Source organism: Micromesistius poutassou (assembly GCF_964030765.1).
Source record: "Micromesistius poutassou genome assembly, contig: SCAFFOLD_5655, whole genome shotgun sequence".
NCBI classification, from domain to species: domain Eukaryota; kingdom Metazoa; phylum Chordata; class Actinopteri; order Gadiformes; family Gadidae; genus Micromesistius; species Micromesistius poutassou.
Genome location: NW_028177805.1, coordinates 1 through 14,934, shown reverse-complemented (window position 1 = coordinate 14,934; position 14,934 = coordinate 1). Strand labels below are relative to the sequence as shown.

Here is a 14,934-nt window from a genome sequence, read left to right as displayed (position 1 = left end):
GTCCCTCCGCCCCGCCGCCTCACTGACCTCCCCTCTTCTGACCCCCGCAGGTAAAATGCACCTACAGGTGAGTCCCTACAAGGGCCAAGAGTTACAAGCAACAAGCCCCTTCAAATAACAAGCCCCTAAAAGCTACTTGCCCCTGTATTTAACAAGCCCCTAAAGTAACAGATCCCTAGATATAACCAGTCCCTATAAGTAACAAGCCCCTAGATGCAAGAAGTCCCTATAAGTAACAAGCCCCTACAAATCACAAGCCCATTACTTCCAGTAAACTTCTAGCACACTGTGAAGGGGAAAAAGGGTGAACGGTCGTTTCAGTGTTAAATGAGAAAGTGGATCATTGCAGCCCTCAGAGCCCTGACACCGACCCAGATGGCTGCGTCGGCCAGTGGTGGCCGGGGGCCCTGCTGTGGGCCGATGGTATATAGCCATCAGTATTCACTGGCTGTGCGTGCCTCCTCTCATCTCGCTGTCCATACGTTCAGCCAGAGACGCACGCGGCGGCATGCCAACTCCTTGGCCATGACCCTGTCACCATAGCGCCTGTTGCCGGCGCAGTCCCTGCTGTGGCTGCCGTCGCCATGCCAACTCCAACAGACGGGTTAAAGTCCTGCCTGCTATTTTTGGCGCGGTGTTATCGAAAGACGACATGGCCCTGTTTGTGTTTTTACTGAGGAAACCATATGTTGATTGAACCTCTTAAGACCGACGGCTCTATTTATTCTCTATTTATTCGACACCGCTTCGCTTACGGTGCTGGGAGTTAAAGGAATCTACGGGGATACAGCCCATGGAGTGTTACTGCTGACAGCTGTTGATCAGCAGGATGGAAGGATGGAATTAGCAACCATAAAATATGTATTACTCAACTAATAAAAGCACAGAAGGCTGTTGGGCCTGCTTTTTGAAACAGAGAGGTTTTAACTCCCTGTTTAAATGTTGAACCACAGATCCCTTCCCCTCGTCGTCACCACTCATCACACACGTTCCCTGAATGTAAAGCGGTTGTTTGCATTTCTTATCTGTTTCGATTTTATCCCCCTCGCTTTTCACCATGTTTCTGAAATTAAATCATCTCCGACAGGAGATAAGGCCAATGCACTGGATTGGTTGGAATCTTAGCAGGTCACACTGTAGGTCCCTCTGTAACGCCGGACAATCATATACCATAATCCCCCCCCCCCTGCCTTGCTGAGCTATATGCACAGACCCACACCACACACTACACACTCCCTAAGTACCACACACGCTTGACGTTGAGAAGGAAACATTTACAGGCCAATAGATTGATGTGTGTTAATCCCTTAGGCTCACCGGAGGCCAGCTATGCGCGCACATATTCTTTCTCTACTTTTCATTAGGGGTCCGTTTATAAAGCAAACCCGATTACGGTCTTACAGGATAGGTATTATCAGGGTCGGCGGGGAGATCCCGCTGAATGGAGAAGACTTTGGAGAGCAGCGATTGAAGAAAGATATTGTGGAAGAGAGTGGATGAAAGAGAGGCTGGGTTGGCCGTGGACGTGCAGCATAGGAGTTCTTAACCAGATAAGATAACCAGGGTCAAGGAAAGTTCAGTGATGTTTTTCCATTGAATTAAGGAGGAGGATTATTAAGCAAGTTTCTGCTTTTATTGCAAAACATTAATATGTTTTGTATCTCTTCCAGGACTACCCCCCCCCCCCCCCCCCTCTTTTATTTCATGTTACAATTCCCTGTGGGTCTGTGATTTGTTGAAGATACAATGCTCTAATGAATATGAATGAGCAACGTGTGGCTGTCACTGGTGAGGCTATATGTAAATCCAAATGCCAACATTAATATTTATGAGGGAACGACAGATCCACTCAAATGAGGCGTGGGTTAGCAGGATGTCAGTTAAAACAGCTTGTAAAGAACCCTTAATGGCTGATTAAAGCCATACAGCTGCTACTGTTCCTTTTCATGCAACAGCTTATTTTATGTTATGGTAAAAATTGCCGGGCTGTTAACAGCAAAACGAGAGATATTCACGATAGTGATGTACAAGGAAAAGAGCACAACATTTTAGCATTTTATTTGGGGAAATATGCAGTGGGCATCTGCCTTTGAATGTTTTCTTTTTCATTTTCAAAAGAAGATCTTACACGTGATCATTTTGCAAAGTTTTGTACATTTTCCAGCTGCTCTACATTATTTCTCTCTTGATGCTTGCTCTGCATGTATAATTACTGAGCATGGCCAAATCTCCCCGCGCTTGCTCCTAAACCACAGTCCACCATGTGTGTGTCTTCCAGCCGCAGTACCTGAGCCGGCCTGGAAGGAGGCGCTGTCTGCGAGCTACAGCAGCTCCACCAGCGGCAACTGGAGCTGGGACACCAGCGACCAGTCGGTGCCTTCCACGCCGTCCCCCCCACTCTCCAACGATGCCAACAAGAGCTTCCTGCTCTCCTCCCATGGAGACGACGTCAACGAGGACGGGCCAGAAAGCACACACTTCCTGTTCGAGGACCCCATACCCCGGAAGCGAAAGGTAAACATGGGAACATCGCCCTTAAAGAACCTTGCTGCGTGCATCAAGGTATACTGTGTACTCTTACACGGTCAATTTGTGGAAATCACGTGTTTTGAGACTTTATTGATTAATTGAATGAAAATGTCATCTTCCATATTTTCCTAAAAGTGTTTCAAGTGAACCCTTTTCATAAAAAGTCTACTGGCTCAACCCCCCTTTCCCCCTAGTACCATGATGCCGTTTTGCCTTGTAGGGACCCAGGTTTGCTTCCCACCTTATCTTCAACCCTCTTTCCTTTCCGTCTCCAGTGTCCATGAAATAAATACAAAAAGAAAAAAGATACACTCTTTTCCTTTTAACTTTCCCATCGGGAAAATCCCCGGGATAACATTCATAAATCGTGAGCCCCGGCGTGATTCGGGATCTTTCACGCACAGACACACACCCCACCCTGCTCTTTGTGTCCCTATAAGTGATGGATGGACGCTCTCTCCCTTCCTCATTCTCCCTCTCCTTTTATCTCCGCTCCGCTCCTCGTGGTAAACACACAGAGGCGGCTTGTCGGCCGAGGCAGGCTGGGTTTAGGTATCAAGAGTCTTTCTGCTCTGCTTGCCGTCGTCTCTTGAGGAGGAAACCGTGGGAGTTTAGATCAGAACGGAACCAGGGGGATACCCATCCACCCGGGACAGACGGAACAGAGGAACATAAATCTGTGTGTGTGTGTGTGTGTGTGTGCGCGTGCGTGCGCGTGCAGAGATGAGTGGGTGAGGTAGAAGGTGAGAGAGAATGCTGGCGGCAGGGGCGTGCAACACAGGCTAACGCGCTATACCGCGCTGGCTCACAAACAGACAGGCAGACGAGATCACGGCCCCCGCCGCGGCAGGGCGTGTGTGATCCCTCATCTCGCTCGCGTGGGGGGGTGCCGGCGGGAGACACATTACCCAGCATGCACCCGGGAGTCCCCCGGGGCCCTGTACCGTTAGCTTGGCTAGCATCGTATCAGCAGATAAGCACACAGGAAATTACATGAAATTGAATGGTAAAGCTCCACCCTGGAGCACACATGTGTGGCACGGGGCGCGCTACCGCGTGCTGACAACCTTTTTTTTTTTTTTGAGCTAACTTTACGCGGCGGCCGGCGCCCTGTGAGTCCTAAGCCCCCAATTAGCTGCTGTGCATTTCGGGAGGAAGGCGGTGTGATTGTGTCAGTGGCTGAGGACTTAGAAGAGGATTAATAAGCGGGGGTAATCGTCAGCCTTTACTGAAACTTCATCGAGAGGCGGGAAAATAAAGCTTGCCTTCTAAGAGCTCCCTGATTGTTTTGGATTAAAGTTTCCTCGTAATGGTTTTTTTTTGTTTTTTGACATTGCCGGGGCTGTGTGCTGGGTACTGGGCTTCTTTCAAAGGTTATTCCAACGGCACGATTTAAACTGCTCTCATACTCACTAGTTTACATGTTGGGGTTAGCCTACTAGATGAATGCAGGATAGGGTTGATAGTACAGTCAGTGTTATAGTCAGTGTTATAGTCAGTGATAAAAAGCTGTTTCACACTCTTTTCTTTGTATATCACTCTCTATTGCTCTCGGCCTCCCTCGCTCTCTCTGGCTCTCTCCCTTTCTTGGTTGCACTCTTTCATCTCTCTCTCTCTCTCTCTCTCTCTCCCTCTCTCCCTCTCTCTCTCTCTTTCTCACTGGCTCTCTCTCTCTCTCTTGCTGTCTTTCTCTCTCTCTTTCCATCTCTCCACCTCATCTCCTCTCCCCCCCCCCCCCCCCTCCACCTCTATTGGCTGGAGTCTGATGAAAGGTAATGGGAATCCACACCCACTGTCTTTCATTAGCGCTGGAGCGGGTTGCTGCCTGCCTGCGCCCGGACGGCTGCCAGCCCCCGATACCATTTTCTGGAAAAGTAGTGTCGGAGTAGAAGCAAACCGCCCCTCCCACACACACACACACACACACACACACACACACACACACACACACACACACACACATACGCACATGCATAGAACACACACACACACACACACACACACACACACATAGAACCACACACACACACACACACGCACGTGCGCACACACACACACACACACACACACACACACACAGAACCACACACAAACACACAAAGAGCAACACACACACAAGAACAGAAGAAGAACAGAACAGAACAGAAGATGTGAGGCAAGGAATGGTTGGAGGGAGGATTTTGTTGTTATGCAGTTTTTGTGAAGAAGATGAAAAAAGATAATAGCATAGTATAAGAAATATTTGATGTAAGCTAAGACAGCATTCATCAGTAATGTTGTAGATGAAGTCGTGAGGAGGCCATGGTGTGTGTATGTGCGTGCGTGCGTGCGTGCGTGTGTGTGTGTGTGTGTGTGTGTGTGTGTGTGTGTGTGTGTGTGTGTGTGTGTGTGTGTGTGTGTGTGTGGATGCATGTGTTAGTGTGTGTGTGTGTGTGTGTGTGTGTGTGTGTGTCCTGAAGGCAGTAGATATGGGGTTAAAACAGCCGTGTCTGCAGCTAGTGCTTTGCAACGTCTTGCTGTGCAATTTTGACATTGGAGCCGTGGGTGTGTGCGTGGGTGCGTGGCAGAGGCCGTCACAGCACTGATTCTCTGCCATGCGTCTGTCAACGCACATGAAACGGCCGTGAGGTGAAGAGCGGAGTGTAGAATTTCCTCATTCTCTCTCCCTCTCTCCCTCTCTCCCTCTCTCCCTCTCTCTTCTCTCTCCCTGCCTCCCTCTATCAGTCTCTCTGCATGAGCCTTTAGCAGATTGATATCAGGTATCTATTTTTAAAGTCCTGCTGGTCTAATTTCTCTCGATGTGTAGTTGTGTGGTCCCTGTCAACCAATGCTCCCCCCCCGCTTTCTATATAAATCCCATATATACACTCTGAACCACACTCTGAAACCCCTTGAATATACAAATATTTACCCTCTATGTAAACCCTGTATGCACTCTGTATAAACTCTTTATATATATATCAACCGGAAACACAACTGTATGTAAACCCTATACAACCGATATATGTATGTTTTTACTGGCTAGGCGATGGAGGCTGTTGACTGGTAACAGTTGCCACTACAGAGTCCCGTGTGTGTAACCCCAGGCCGTGATGTCCCTCTGTGTTTCAGAACTCCATGAAGGTGATGTTCAAGTGCCTGTGGAAGAACTGTGAGAAGGTCCTGAGCACTTCCTCGGGGATCCAGAGACACGTCCGCACCATACACCTGGGGTAAGGGCTCGGGGGGGGGGTGGGGGGGGTGTATAAGTGGGGTTGGATTGGAAAGAGACACGAAGATAAGTCCATCTTAATGGGCTTTTAAAAATACATTTTATGACACACATTAACATAATATATCATACATATTCAACAGATCTCCTATTAAAATATTTGTGTAATCCTTCACGGTTTGCTTGAGTGCTCGTTTATTTCAGTACCCGTTTGCACCACGATTAGCTCTGCCTCATTTCAACGGTTGTCTCTCCATGCAGAACACACATACAGGTGTGTTCTGTACAGGTGTTGATTGCTTCTCTGCTGTGGGTCTCGTGCCAAAAAAGCAGTGAACACGTGTTGGTTTTATGTCTCGATGTCTTACGTCACATTTGTCTTTAGTCATCTAAAAGACGTGTCGTAAGATAATAACGATTTCATAAAGGTAAGGCAGGCAATTTTGAGAAAACAAAGTATCCAACCAATACGGTTGGATACATACGGTCATACCCAGTGAGGCCCCGGTGGCCTGGAGTGTGTGCAGGTAGACACGTAGGCATGTAGACATACGTACCGACGCGTGAGTCCTAAGCCCCCAATTAGTAATGAGTGGCCATCAAATCATTACATACCGAATTAAATCAGTTGACAGCCTTGTAATTAAAGGTCTACGAAAGCCACAGATTCCAGATATTCTTTTAGTCAGGGCATTTGATTTATTGATATTGATGTATAGGGAATTTCAACAAATATGAAGAAAAATGATTCTGTAATACATTGCCTGCCCTGGCTTTAAGTAGAAGAGAGATGCCTGCAAATAATGATCAGAGGAAGCTCTTACTGCCCCCTACTGTCAGAAATATAAAACTGCACCACCCAAACAATTTAACTTGTAATGAGTAATACAATTTTCTGGGTGTTTCAAGTTCAAGGCATAGATACATAGACCAACGATCCAGATAAGCAATAGGCCTATGAAAAGCTACCAGGAAGTGTCCATGTAAATCCATTTAAAGTAGCTACTTTTGTCTGTCGATAACTATTTTGCATTGACATTGGCCGTGTCTGGTACGAATAAAGGGATCAGGAGGCTGGCCTAGTGGCTCAGGCTTTGGGGTGCCAGCCGAACGGTACTAGGTGCGACGCACACTTGACCAAGAAGCCTGTCCCTGAATGCCGTGTCTCAACGACTCGATAGGGCGTCCCCACTGACAATGCAGGCCTTCCCGCAGGCAGATCAGCGACTCGGACTACAGCGACGGCGAGGAGGACTTCTACTACACGGAGATCGAGGTCAACATGGACAGCCTGTCAGAGGGCTTGTCCAGCCTCACCCCCACCTCGCCCACCACGGCCGGCCCGCCGCCCGTCTTCCCGCCCGCACTAGCCCACATCCCCCGCTCGGAGCACATCTGCGTGAAGGGGGTCCCCGGCGACGGCCCCACCCTGCTCAGCCAATCGGCCCCCTCCACGCTCTGCCACATCCGCACTGACCACGCCTACCAGGTAGAACGCGCGCGCCACGTCGTGTGCGGTTTGCATTGCAGCGTGCGTCGTTGTTTGATAGTTTTTTGGGGGGGTGTTATCTGTGTGTAGGATTGTGGGGGAGGAAGGTCTCGCGTTGTGATGTTATGAATCATCGTCCACCAGTCTCTCAGAAACCAAACACAGTGAACAGACTCTGTCGTTCTACTTGCTATCTGCCCGCACGCTTCGGTAGTATAGATGCGCCATTCTTAACACGCACATAAACACACACACACGCGGCTTCTATACAACAATAATGAACCGTCTCCGCTGAAACGGCTCTTTTGCTGATTCAACTGGTCCCTTCTACTCTTTTTCAACCTCGCTCTCTATCGCTCATTTCACTCACCCCTCCCTAATGTCTAACCTCGCCCCGCCGTGTGTGTGTGTGTGTGTCTCTTTTTGTCTGTTTGTCGTGTGTGTGTGTGTGTCTGTATGTCTGTATGTCTGTATGTGGGTGTGTGTGTGTGTATGTCTGTGTCTCTGCATGGTTGTGACTGTCTCTACGTGTTACCGTCCATGTGTGTGTGTGTGTGTGAATGAATGCACATTTGTATGTGTGTGTTTGTCTGTGGCTGCGTGTGTGTACGTGTATGTGTCTGCGGTTCTGTTTGTGTGTGTGTTTGTCTGTGGCTGCATGTGTGTACGTGTATGTGTCTGCGGTTCTGTTTGTGTGTGTGTGTGTGTGTGTGTGTGTTGGCGTGTCCGTCCATTCCTCCAGGCCACTGCCCCGGTCTGTGTCCCAGTGGCTTCAGAGCTGGCTGGCCCAGGCCGCAGCGCTGACACTGGGAACAGCACTGTTTCATGGCTGCCCCCTCCCGTTGCTTATAAAGGCCTGCTTCCGGTGAGTCTGGCTTGCTCTCTCTCTCTCTCTCTCTCTCTCTCTCTCTCTCTCTCTCTTTCTCTCTCTCTCTCTCCCTCTTCCTCGCCCTCTCTCTTCTCTTTCTCTCTCTCTCTCTCTCTCCCCCTCTCTCTCTCCCTCTATGGCACTGTCAACTTCACCTGACGGTTGCCTCTCTGTGCTGTTTCCTCTAATCTCCTGCTTACAGCTTTTGGATGGTTGCGTTCTCTAACCGTGCTTTTTACCCTGCTACTTTCCCGCTTCATCCCCGCCCCCCTATCGTCCCGTCATGTCTGAAACCGCTTGTTGTGCACAACGTACCGAGTCTGTACACCGCGTACCATTTCCTCGCACTCCCCGGTGGGGCTGTGAATGACCAATGACTCATAGCACGTGACCTCTCTCCAAACGTCCAGGGTCCATTAAGTCATGTCCGGGCTGTGAGCACAGGGGAGCGTAGGCAAGCTGCGCCCGGCGCCAACACCGCTGTCAACAAGACCCACGCTCTGACAACACCGGCCCCCAAACCAGCCCTGGGAACCAGGTACACACACCTACTGGCCACGGTCTGTGCACTGCTGTTTCTGTGTGTGTCTGTGTTGGTTTGGGAGTGTGTGTGTGTGTGTGTGTGTGTGCGTGTGTGTGTGTGTGTGTGTGTGTGTGTGTGTGTGTGGTTGTGTGTGTGTGTGGTTGTGTGTGTGTGTGGTTGTGTGTGTGTGTGTGTGTGTGTGTGTGTGTGTGTGTGTGTGCAGCTGTTCACATGTGTTCACATGTGTTCATAAGTGAGTGGGCTTACCTTGCTTTCTCTGTTGTTGCCAAGGAAACCCCGAGGGGAGGCGAAGAAGTGCAGGAAGGTGTATGGCATGGAGAAGCGTGACATGTGGTGCACAGCCTGCCGCTGGAAAAAAGCCTGCCAGAGATTCACCGACTAAACGACCACCCCCCCTTGCTTCGTCGAGATGGTCTCCTCCGTGATCCAGAGCCACAGTGAGGCGGACTCCTCCAACGAGGATATGGGGGTGGTGGGGGAAAAAGAAATGACTTGACTATGAAGCTCTCAGCACTGCTTCCCTACCGCTTTTGTCTACCCACCGCGCTGGCTTCAAACACGACAACAGAACCAACGGAATAACAACTGGTGGGTTAACGCGCGCTCAAGAAAAAGCCTAAAAAAACCTAATGTATGTTTTTTTCAAAACGGAGAGATTTGTAATCTGCTGGCCTCGATTCATGACAGTTTTTGAAGACTTAAAGATAAGCTTTTTTTTCATATATTCATGTGTTCACCATGATCACCAGGATCGTGTTTAAGCTACTGTTAAGGTGGGTTGGTGTGTAGAACATCTTGCGGAGGTGTGGGGTTAAACCCACTTGGCTCCGTCACCATCTTTGAGGATATTTGTTTCTCTGTTTGTCTGTTTATTTGACAGCAGATCTACCAAAGGCAATCATTAATTAAAATCCTGTTACAGCCAGTTCAATTTCAATGGCCGTCTGTAAACATACAGAACACACGGCACACAGAACTTCTACTTCCCCTCTTTTTTTTTTTTTTGGAATAAGCATTAACAGTAGAAATACAACAATTATCTTCACCTTCCACCGTCTGACATTATCTCTGTCTGGCTCCATAATGTGAGATATGTGCTTCCTGTCTAGGAAGCAAATCAAGTTCCGTGCATCGTACATCCTGTCATTTGCATACATGCACGTAAAAAAAAAAGAAAAAAGCCAAGAAAAAAAAAACGCTCACACAAAGTGGTACAAAAAGTTGCTCTTTCGTTTTTTTTTTGTCTCTAATCAAACATGTTTAAGAATATCCACTTTTATTTTGTAGCTGTAACCTAGATATGCACCTTGAAGAATTATGTCTTCTCTCAGTATCACTGTAACCACAGCATACTCCCGGAAGAGTGGATCTCAACCTTATTTTCTGCAACTAGTTGCCGTGGTAACTGGTGGTTGCACTGTGCAATCTGTAGGATTGCAATATGTGATATTGTCTTTCTTGCTTTGAGTTGATTTGTTAGTGTTTAAACCAGTCTTCAGAGGCGTGCGCCTGTGTGCGTGTGTGTGTGTGTGTGTGTGTGTGTGTGTGTGTGTGTGTGTGTGTGTGTGTGTGTGTGTTTGTGTGTGTGTGTTTGCGTGTGTGTATCTCACACAGCAAACTTGCTATCAGGTCGATCTCCCCCGATTCACTGACACATGACTAATTGCCGATAGATCCAACAGCTCACATTTCAATATCTTTAAGGCATATAGGGCCTTCAGCATATGACACATAATGACGGCAGTGATTCATTATAGGGCACTCATCATGTATTAAAGTAACATAGAATGGACCGAACAAGACCTGTAACTGTCTTTCATAATAAGAGGATTATAACAAAATAATGATGGCAGTTACGGTTATACACTCACCTTTCCCTGAGGCATGTTGTTTCATATTGTGAGCTTGAAAGCATTCCTGTCCTACAAATGTATCAAGAAAATCAGTCGTTCTGTCCTGTTGTTGTAATCACTGCCCTCTAGTGGATAATTGTCAGGTTACACGATGCAATTTACTGAATAATATGTTGCCTCTCAACTCAAATAGCTTTCGATATGATGTAATTGAAAGACATGCCGCGTATCCTGTGCCGCATAGATACACAGGTGTACGCACACAATCACACATACAGACACAGACACACATACACAGACACAGACACACACACACACACACACACACACACACACACACACACACACACACACACACAGAAAAAACGAGTGCCTGTTTCTTCCTATTTGTTAACTTTTGTAAAGATAAACATATGACTGCACGACGATTCGGCTTGGCAATATAACCTCTCTGTTGCCATAGGGACGCCTGCGCTGCAAGCGAAAAGTGTCCAGCGCAGCATCATCGGTGACTTGTCAACCCTTCCAATAGATCCCAAGGGAAGTCACGCGCCTCGTTAGCTTGGATGCTAATAGTGGTCACAAACTGGCGTATATAGTTGGACTCTAACAACTACCAGTCTTTTCTTGTTTGGTAAACCAACATTTTATTTATATTTTGGGCTTTTTTTTTCCTTTTAAACAAAAAAAAAGTTGATTTGCCTGTAATGATTTAAGTCCAGTGGAATCTCAGATAAGCTCGGTTCTGTCCGCTATCTTAGTGTGAAAACAGTCAACAGGTATATTCCAGTCAAATTCACAAAGTGCCAATGAAAAGAACATAGAAAAAGGAAAGGTGTGTATATGTACCTAATGAAATTGCACTAACTTGCACTGCGCAAAGTCATGTCTTTATACATGGAAATTTTATAAACACATTTTGAAGTAAAATGGAATTTCTTTTTTCATTTGTTTTTGTTTTGTTCTAGCGGGAAATGTTGGGTGGGGGGGGGGGGGGGGGGGGGGTAAATCACTGCCTGATGGGGCTTCAGGGATGCGGGAGGGAGGGAGGGAGGAAAGGGGGGGGGGGGGATGTGTTTCACCCTGTGTTGCACTCTGTGCTGAGGTTGGTTTTCAACAGAACCGAGTTTTGTGGACAGGATGCTGATTAGTGTTGTGGGCATGTGTCTGTGGGTGTGGTACGAGCAGGAGAGTCAAGAGTGGCAGCAGTATAGCGGGAAGCAGCTGGCGTCACTCAGTAGTACATCACTATAGGTGTTTTTTAAATGCCGGGAGTCTCCTGAAGAAGACCCTTTGACCCCCCCCTCCTGTAAAATAAGTAATATCTTTCCCTAGCCTCTGTTCTGCTTGGAGTGAGTCTTGCTGTGGTTGTCGGCGCACAGTGTTTTGTGATCAGTGTCCCAGTGCTCCTCCCATCGTTGTTCATTGGTGTTTGCTCCAGATAGATTCTCTAGCAATGGCCGACCGAGGTTCTCTCTCTGTCTCTCTCTCCATCGCCAATTGAAAAGCACTTTACAATTTTTTCCATCAGCAGTTGCAGAGATCGGTGCTTTTATCGGACATTCGCACCTGTGCAAACTGTTTCAGGTCCATGGTCTCTGCCTACCATCGTTTTCTTTTTGAGTGAATTGCACTAAAATGGCCGCCACAGTCCACCGGTCCGGGTGCTTTCGTCCTCAGGTGTGCTTAGGAACGCTTGGTCAGGGGAGAACTCCGGGGAAAGAGAAAAATAGTTTGTTCTGTGAGAATAGAACCACAAAAGTGACGAACGACCGAATTAAACGCTGAACCTAAACGTTTGGGCGAGTAGTGGGAGCAGTGCCAGTTGTAAACTCACATCGTGTTGGAGGTGAGAGGTGAACTTGGAGGTGGCGTGGAGATGCCAGAACAGGGAACAAGTTTCAGCTCTGAATAAGTGGGCCTGGGGGAACTGGGCACTGGCAGGTGAAGAGCAGTGGGATATAGACTATTATAGATTACTATTTTTGTTAGATGGATTTGTAGTTGCAGGGCTTTCCTGTATAAACGCATCATATAGACACATCCGCCATGGCTTGTTTTCTTATTTTTTTCCTGTGATGTTATATCTGTTAAATGAAAACAAACTGTTTTACAGCATATGTTAGTCGCGTAGAATATTTTTTCCTCTGTGCGTGTGTATTTTAAGGCAATTTCCAAGCTATAGTAAACGTGTAAAGAGGCAAATGTAAATTGTAGCTTAGAGGCAAAGGGGAGAAGACAACAACCTGTTGAATGTAAAGCGTAAAAAAAGAAAAGATTGTGTGTTTATTTCCCGTGTTTATGCTGGCTTGTATTATCATGAACCTGTAGCGCTTCCTGGCTTCACTATCAAACCACACACACACACACAGCAGCAAGAGACCCATCGCCACATTTCGTAATCACACACACAACAATGCAGTATTCAGCTTCACTATCCTACCTTGTGCAATGATATGCTTTAAAAAAAAAATGGAACAACTAACCTGAGCTCATGGCTTACGGCTCCTGCAGTTCAATCGTCATGCCCTCTCCATGCCAAACAGTCAGATATGTCATATTTGTATTATTTTACGTTATTGTAGTCGGTGTTACTTGTGCTTTTTTCGTGTCAAAGTTTATGCCAGGCAGGATCATGTTTTGACCTTCGGGAGTCCGTCTTGAGGACAGTGGTCTACACCGGGTGTGAATATCTGTCCTGCCTCGCACATTCCAGCAGACAGCGATGCCTCGGCCGTCTTCCATATTGTGTCTACGATCGACTCCTACGTGTTAACGTCTCCTGTGTTCTTCTTCACTACATTTCTAGACCCTGTACATTTGCTCCCCTGTTCTGTCGTTTTTCCTCCTGTCCCGTACTGCTTCACCGTTACACCCCCCCCCATCGTTCTGTCTATACAGTTAATTAAGCTAATTCTACCCTTGAAATGTGCATCATTGAAAAACAAAAAAGAAAAAAAGCTTTCTCTTTTTTCCAAATGCGAGCGAAGATACGTTAAGAGAAGTGGATGTTGCTCTTGTGATTGCCGCCGTTCTGTCGTTGTGTACGGTAGCCGGCGTCCGTTCAGAACGACAGGGAACCCCCCCCCCCACACCTCTCGCTCCCACTCCACTGCTGTGCTCAGCGACCCCCATTTTGCATTTCTGTTCATTTGTTTGTTTGCGTACGTCCTCTCTGTCACGCTGTCTCTTGTTGATTTCTCTCTCTGCTAGTTGTGTCCATACTGAGCCCTGTTAGTGGCTGTTGTGAAAGCTGACCCTTTGCTTCTCATTGATTGATTGATTGATTGATTGACATGTCTGGTTTTAATGTTGTTGTCATGCATGTTTAGCCTCGCTTGTTTTTGTTATTTTCTTTATCTTTTTTTTGTTTCTCCTGTATACTTTTTTCCTTATTTTCTTAAGAGATAACACTGAAGGTTTTTAATGTGTGTGTGTTTGCTTGTGTTCCGCGTGTGTCTGCGCTTGCCTTTACAGCAGCAATCAGCCGTTGATCATATAAAAATGATCCCCGTTTTCCATTCACCATGCTTTGTGGCACCGTGATGCTATGCTATGCGAGACAGAGAGGGAAATACACAGCTTCAGCCTTAGGCCGCGTCCGCTGGGGGTGGCGGGGTTATCCACTCCACAGCCCCCCCCCCCTCATACATATACACACACACACACACACACACACACACACACAGCATTTTCTTAGGAATGATGCCCTCAAGGATAGTGTGAATGGCAAGCCTGTGAGCAGTGCTTGGGAAGATGGATGACCATGTATGGACATGTGATGATGATGCTGGCCATGTGATCGATGTGATGCTATGTAAAATGTCATGGAGAGAAAATAAAAACGTGAATGGATGAAGTGGGTGCCTTTTGTTTTTTTTTCAGGATATTTCACATACCTTATTATAACTTAAAGGAACACAAAATGGACGCCACACATGGTAACTTCTTTACAGCAGCAATTTCAAAATTTATTGAGACTGATTGGTTTTTTGCAAATAAAAGTCAAGCTAACTTGTCCACCACACATGAAGTTCAAAACAGGCTTGAGAGACCTCTGAGGGTCCACGCCAACACCGACAACAGAAGGCTCGTGGTTGACCGTAAAAATGATTTTTTAAGTGATTAGTATTTGCAACCCAAAAAAATATTTGCACAGGAGCAATTATTCTGCCCAAAAAAACAAAACAAGTGTAAAAAGGAGACAGTGTTTTTTGTCATTTTTTTTGTAATTATTTAACACATTTTGTTACAAACACAGGTTAATGTTCATTATCGATATAAATTCAGTGTCAATATTGAACAATATTATTCCAAACCAAAAAAAAATACCTTGGGCTGCGAATGTGACCCTTTACAAATAAAAGACACACCGCCAAACCCAAGAAAATAAATAGGTAACACTTTACAATAACCATAGTTTATAAATGGTAAATAGAC

General features: G+C 46.8%; 1 protein-coding gene across 1 annotated transcript; it reads left to right on the top strand.

Annotated features, from left to right (window-relative positions):
- Positions 1-510: 510 nt before the first annotated feature.
- On the top strand, positions 511-10,815 carry LOC311375656 (zinc finger protein 704-like). The gene is made up of 5 exons (XM_084490732.1): positions 511-2,514; positions 5,641-5,741; positions 6,956-7,229; positions 8,508-8,635; positions 8,912-10,815. The coding sequence occupies exons 1-5, from the start codon at positions 2,071-2,073 to the stop codon at positions 9,021-9,023; spliced, it is 1,059 nt and encodes a 352-aa protein (XP_084346858.1). The 5' UTR covers positions 511-2,070; the 3' UTR covers positions 9,024-10,815.
- The last annotated feature ends 4,119 nt before the right edge of the window (positions 10,816-14,934 follow it).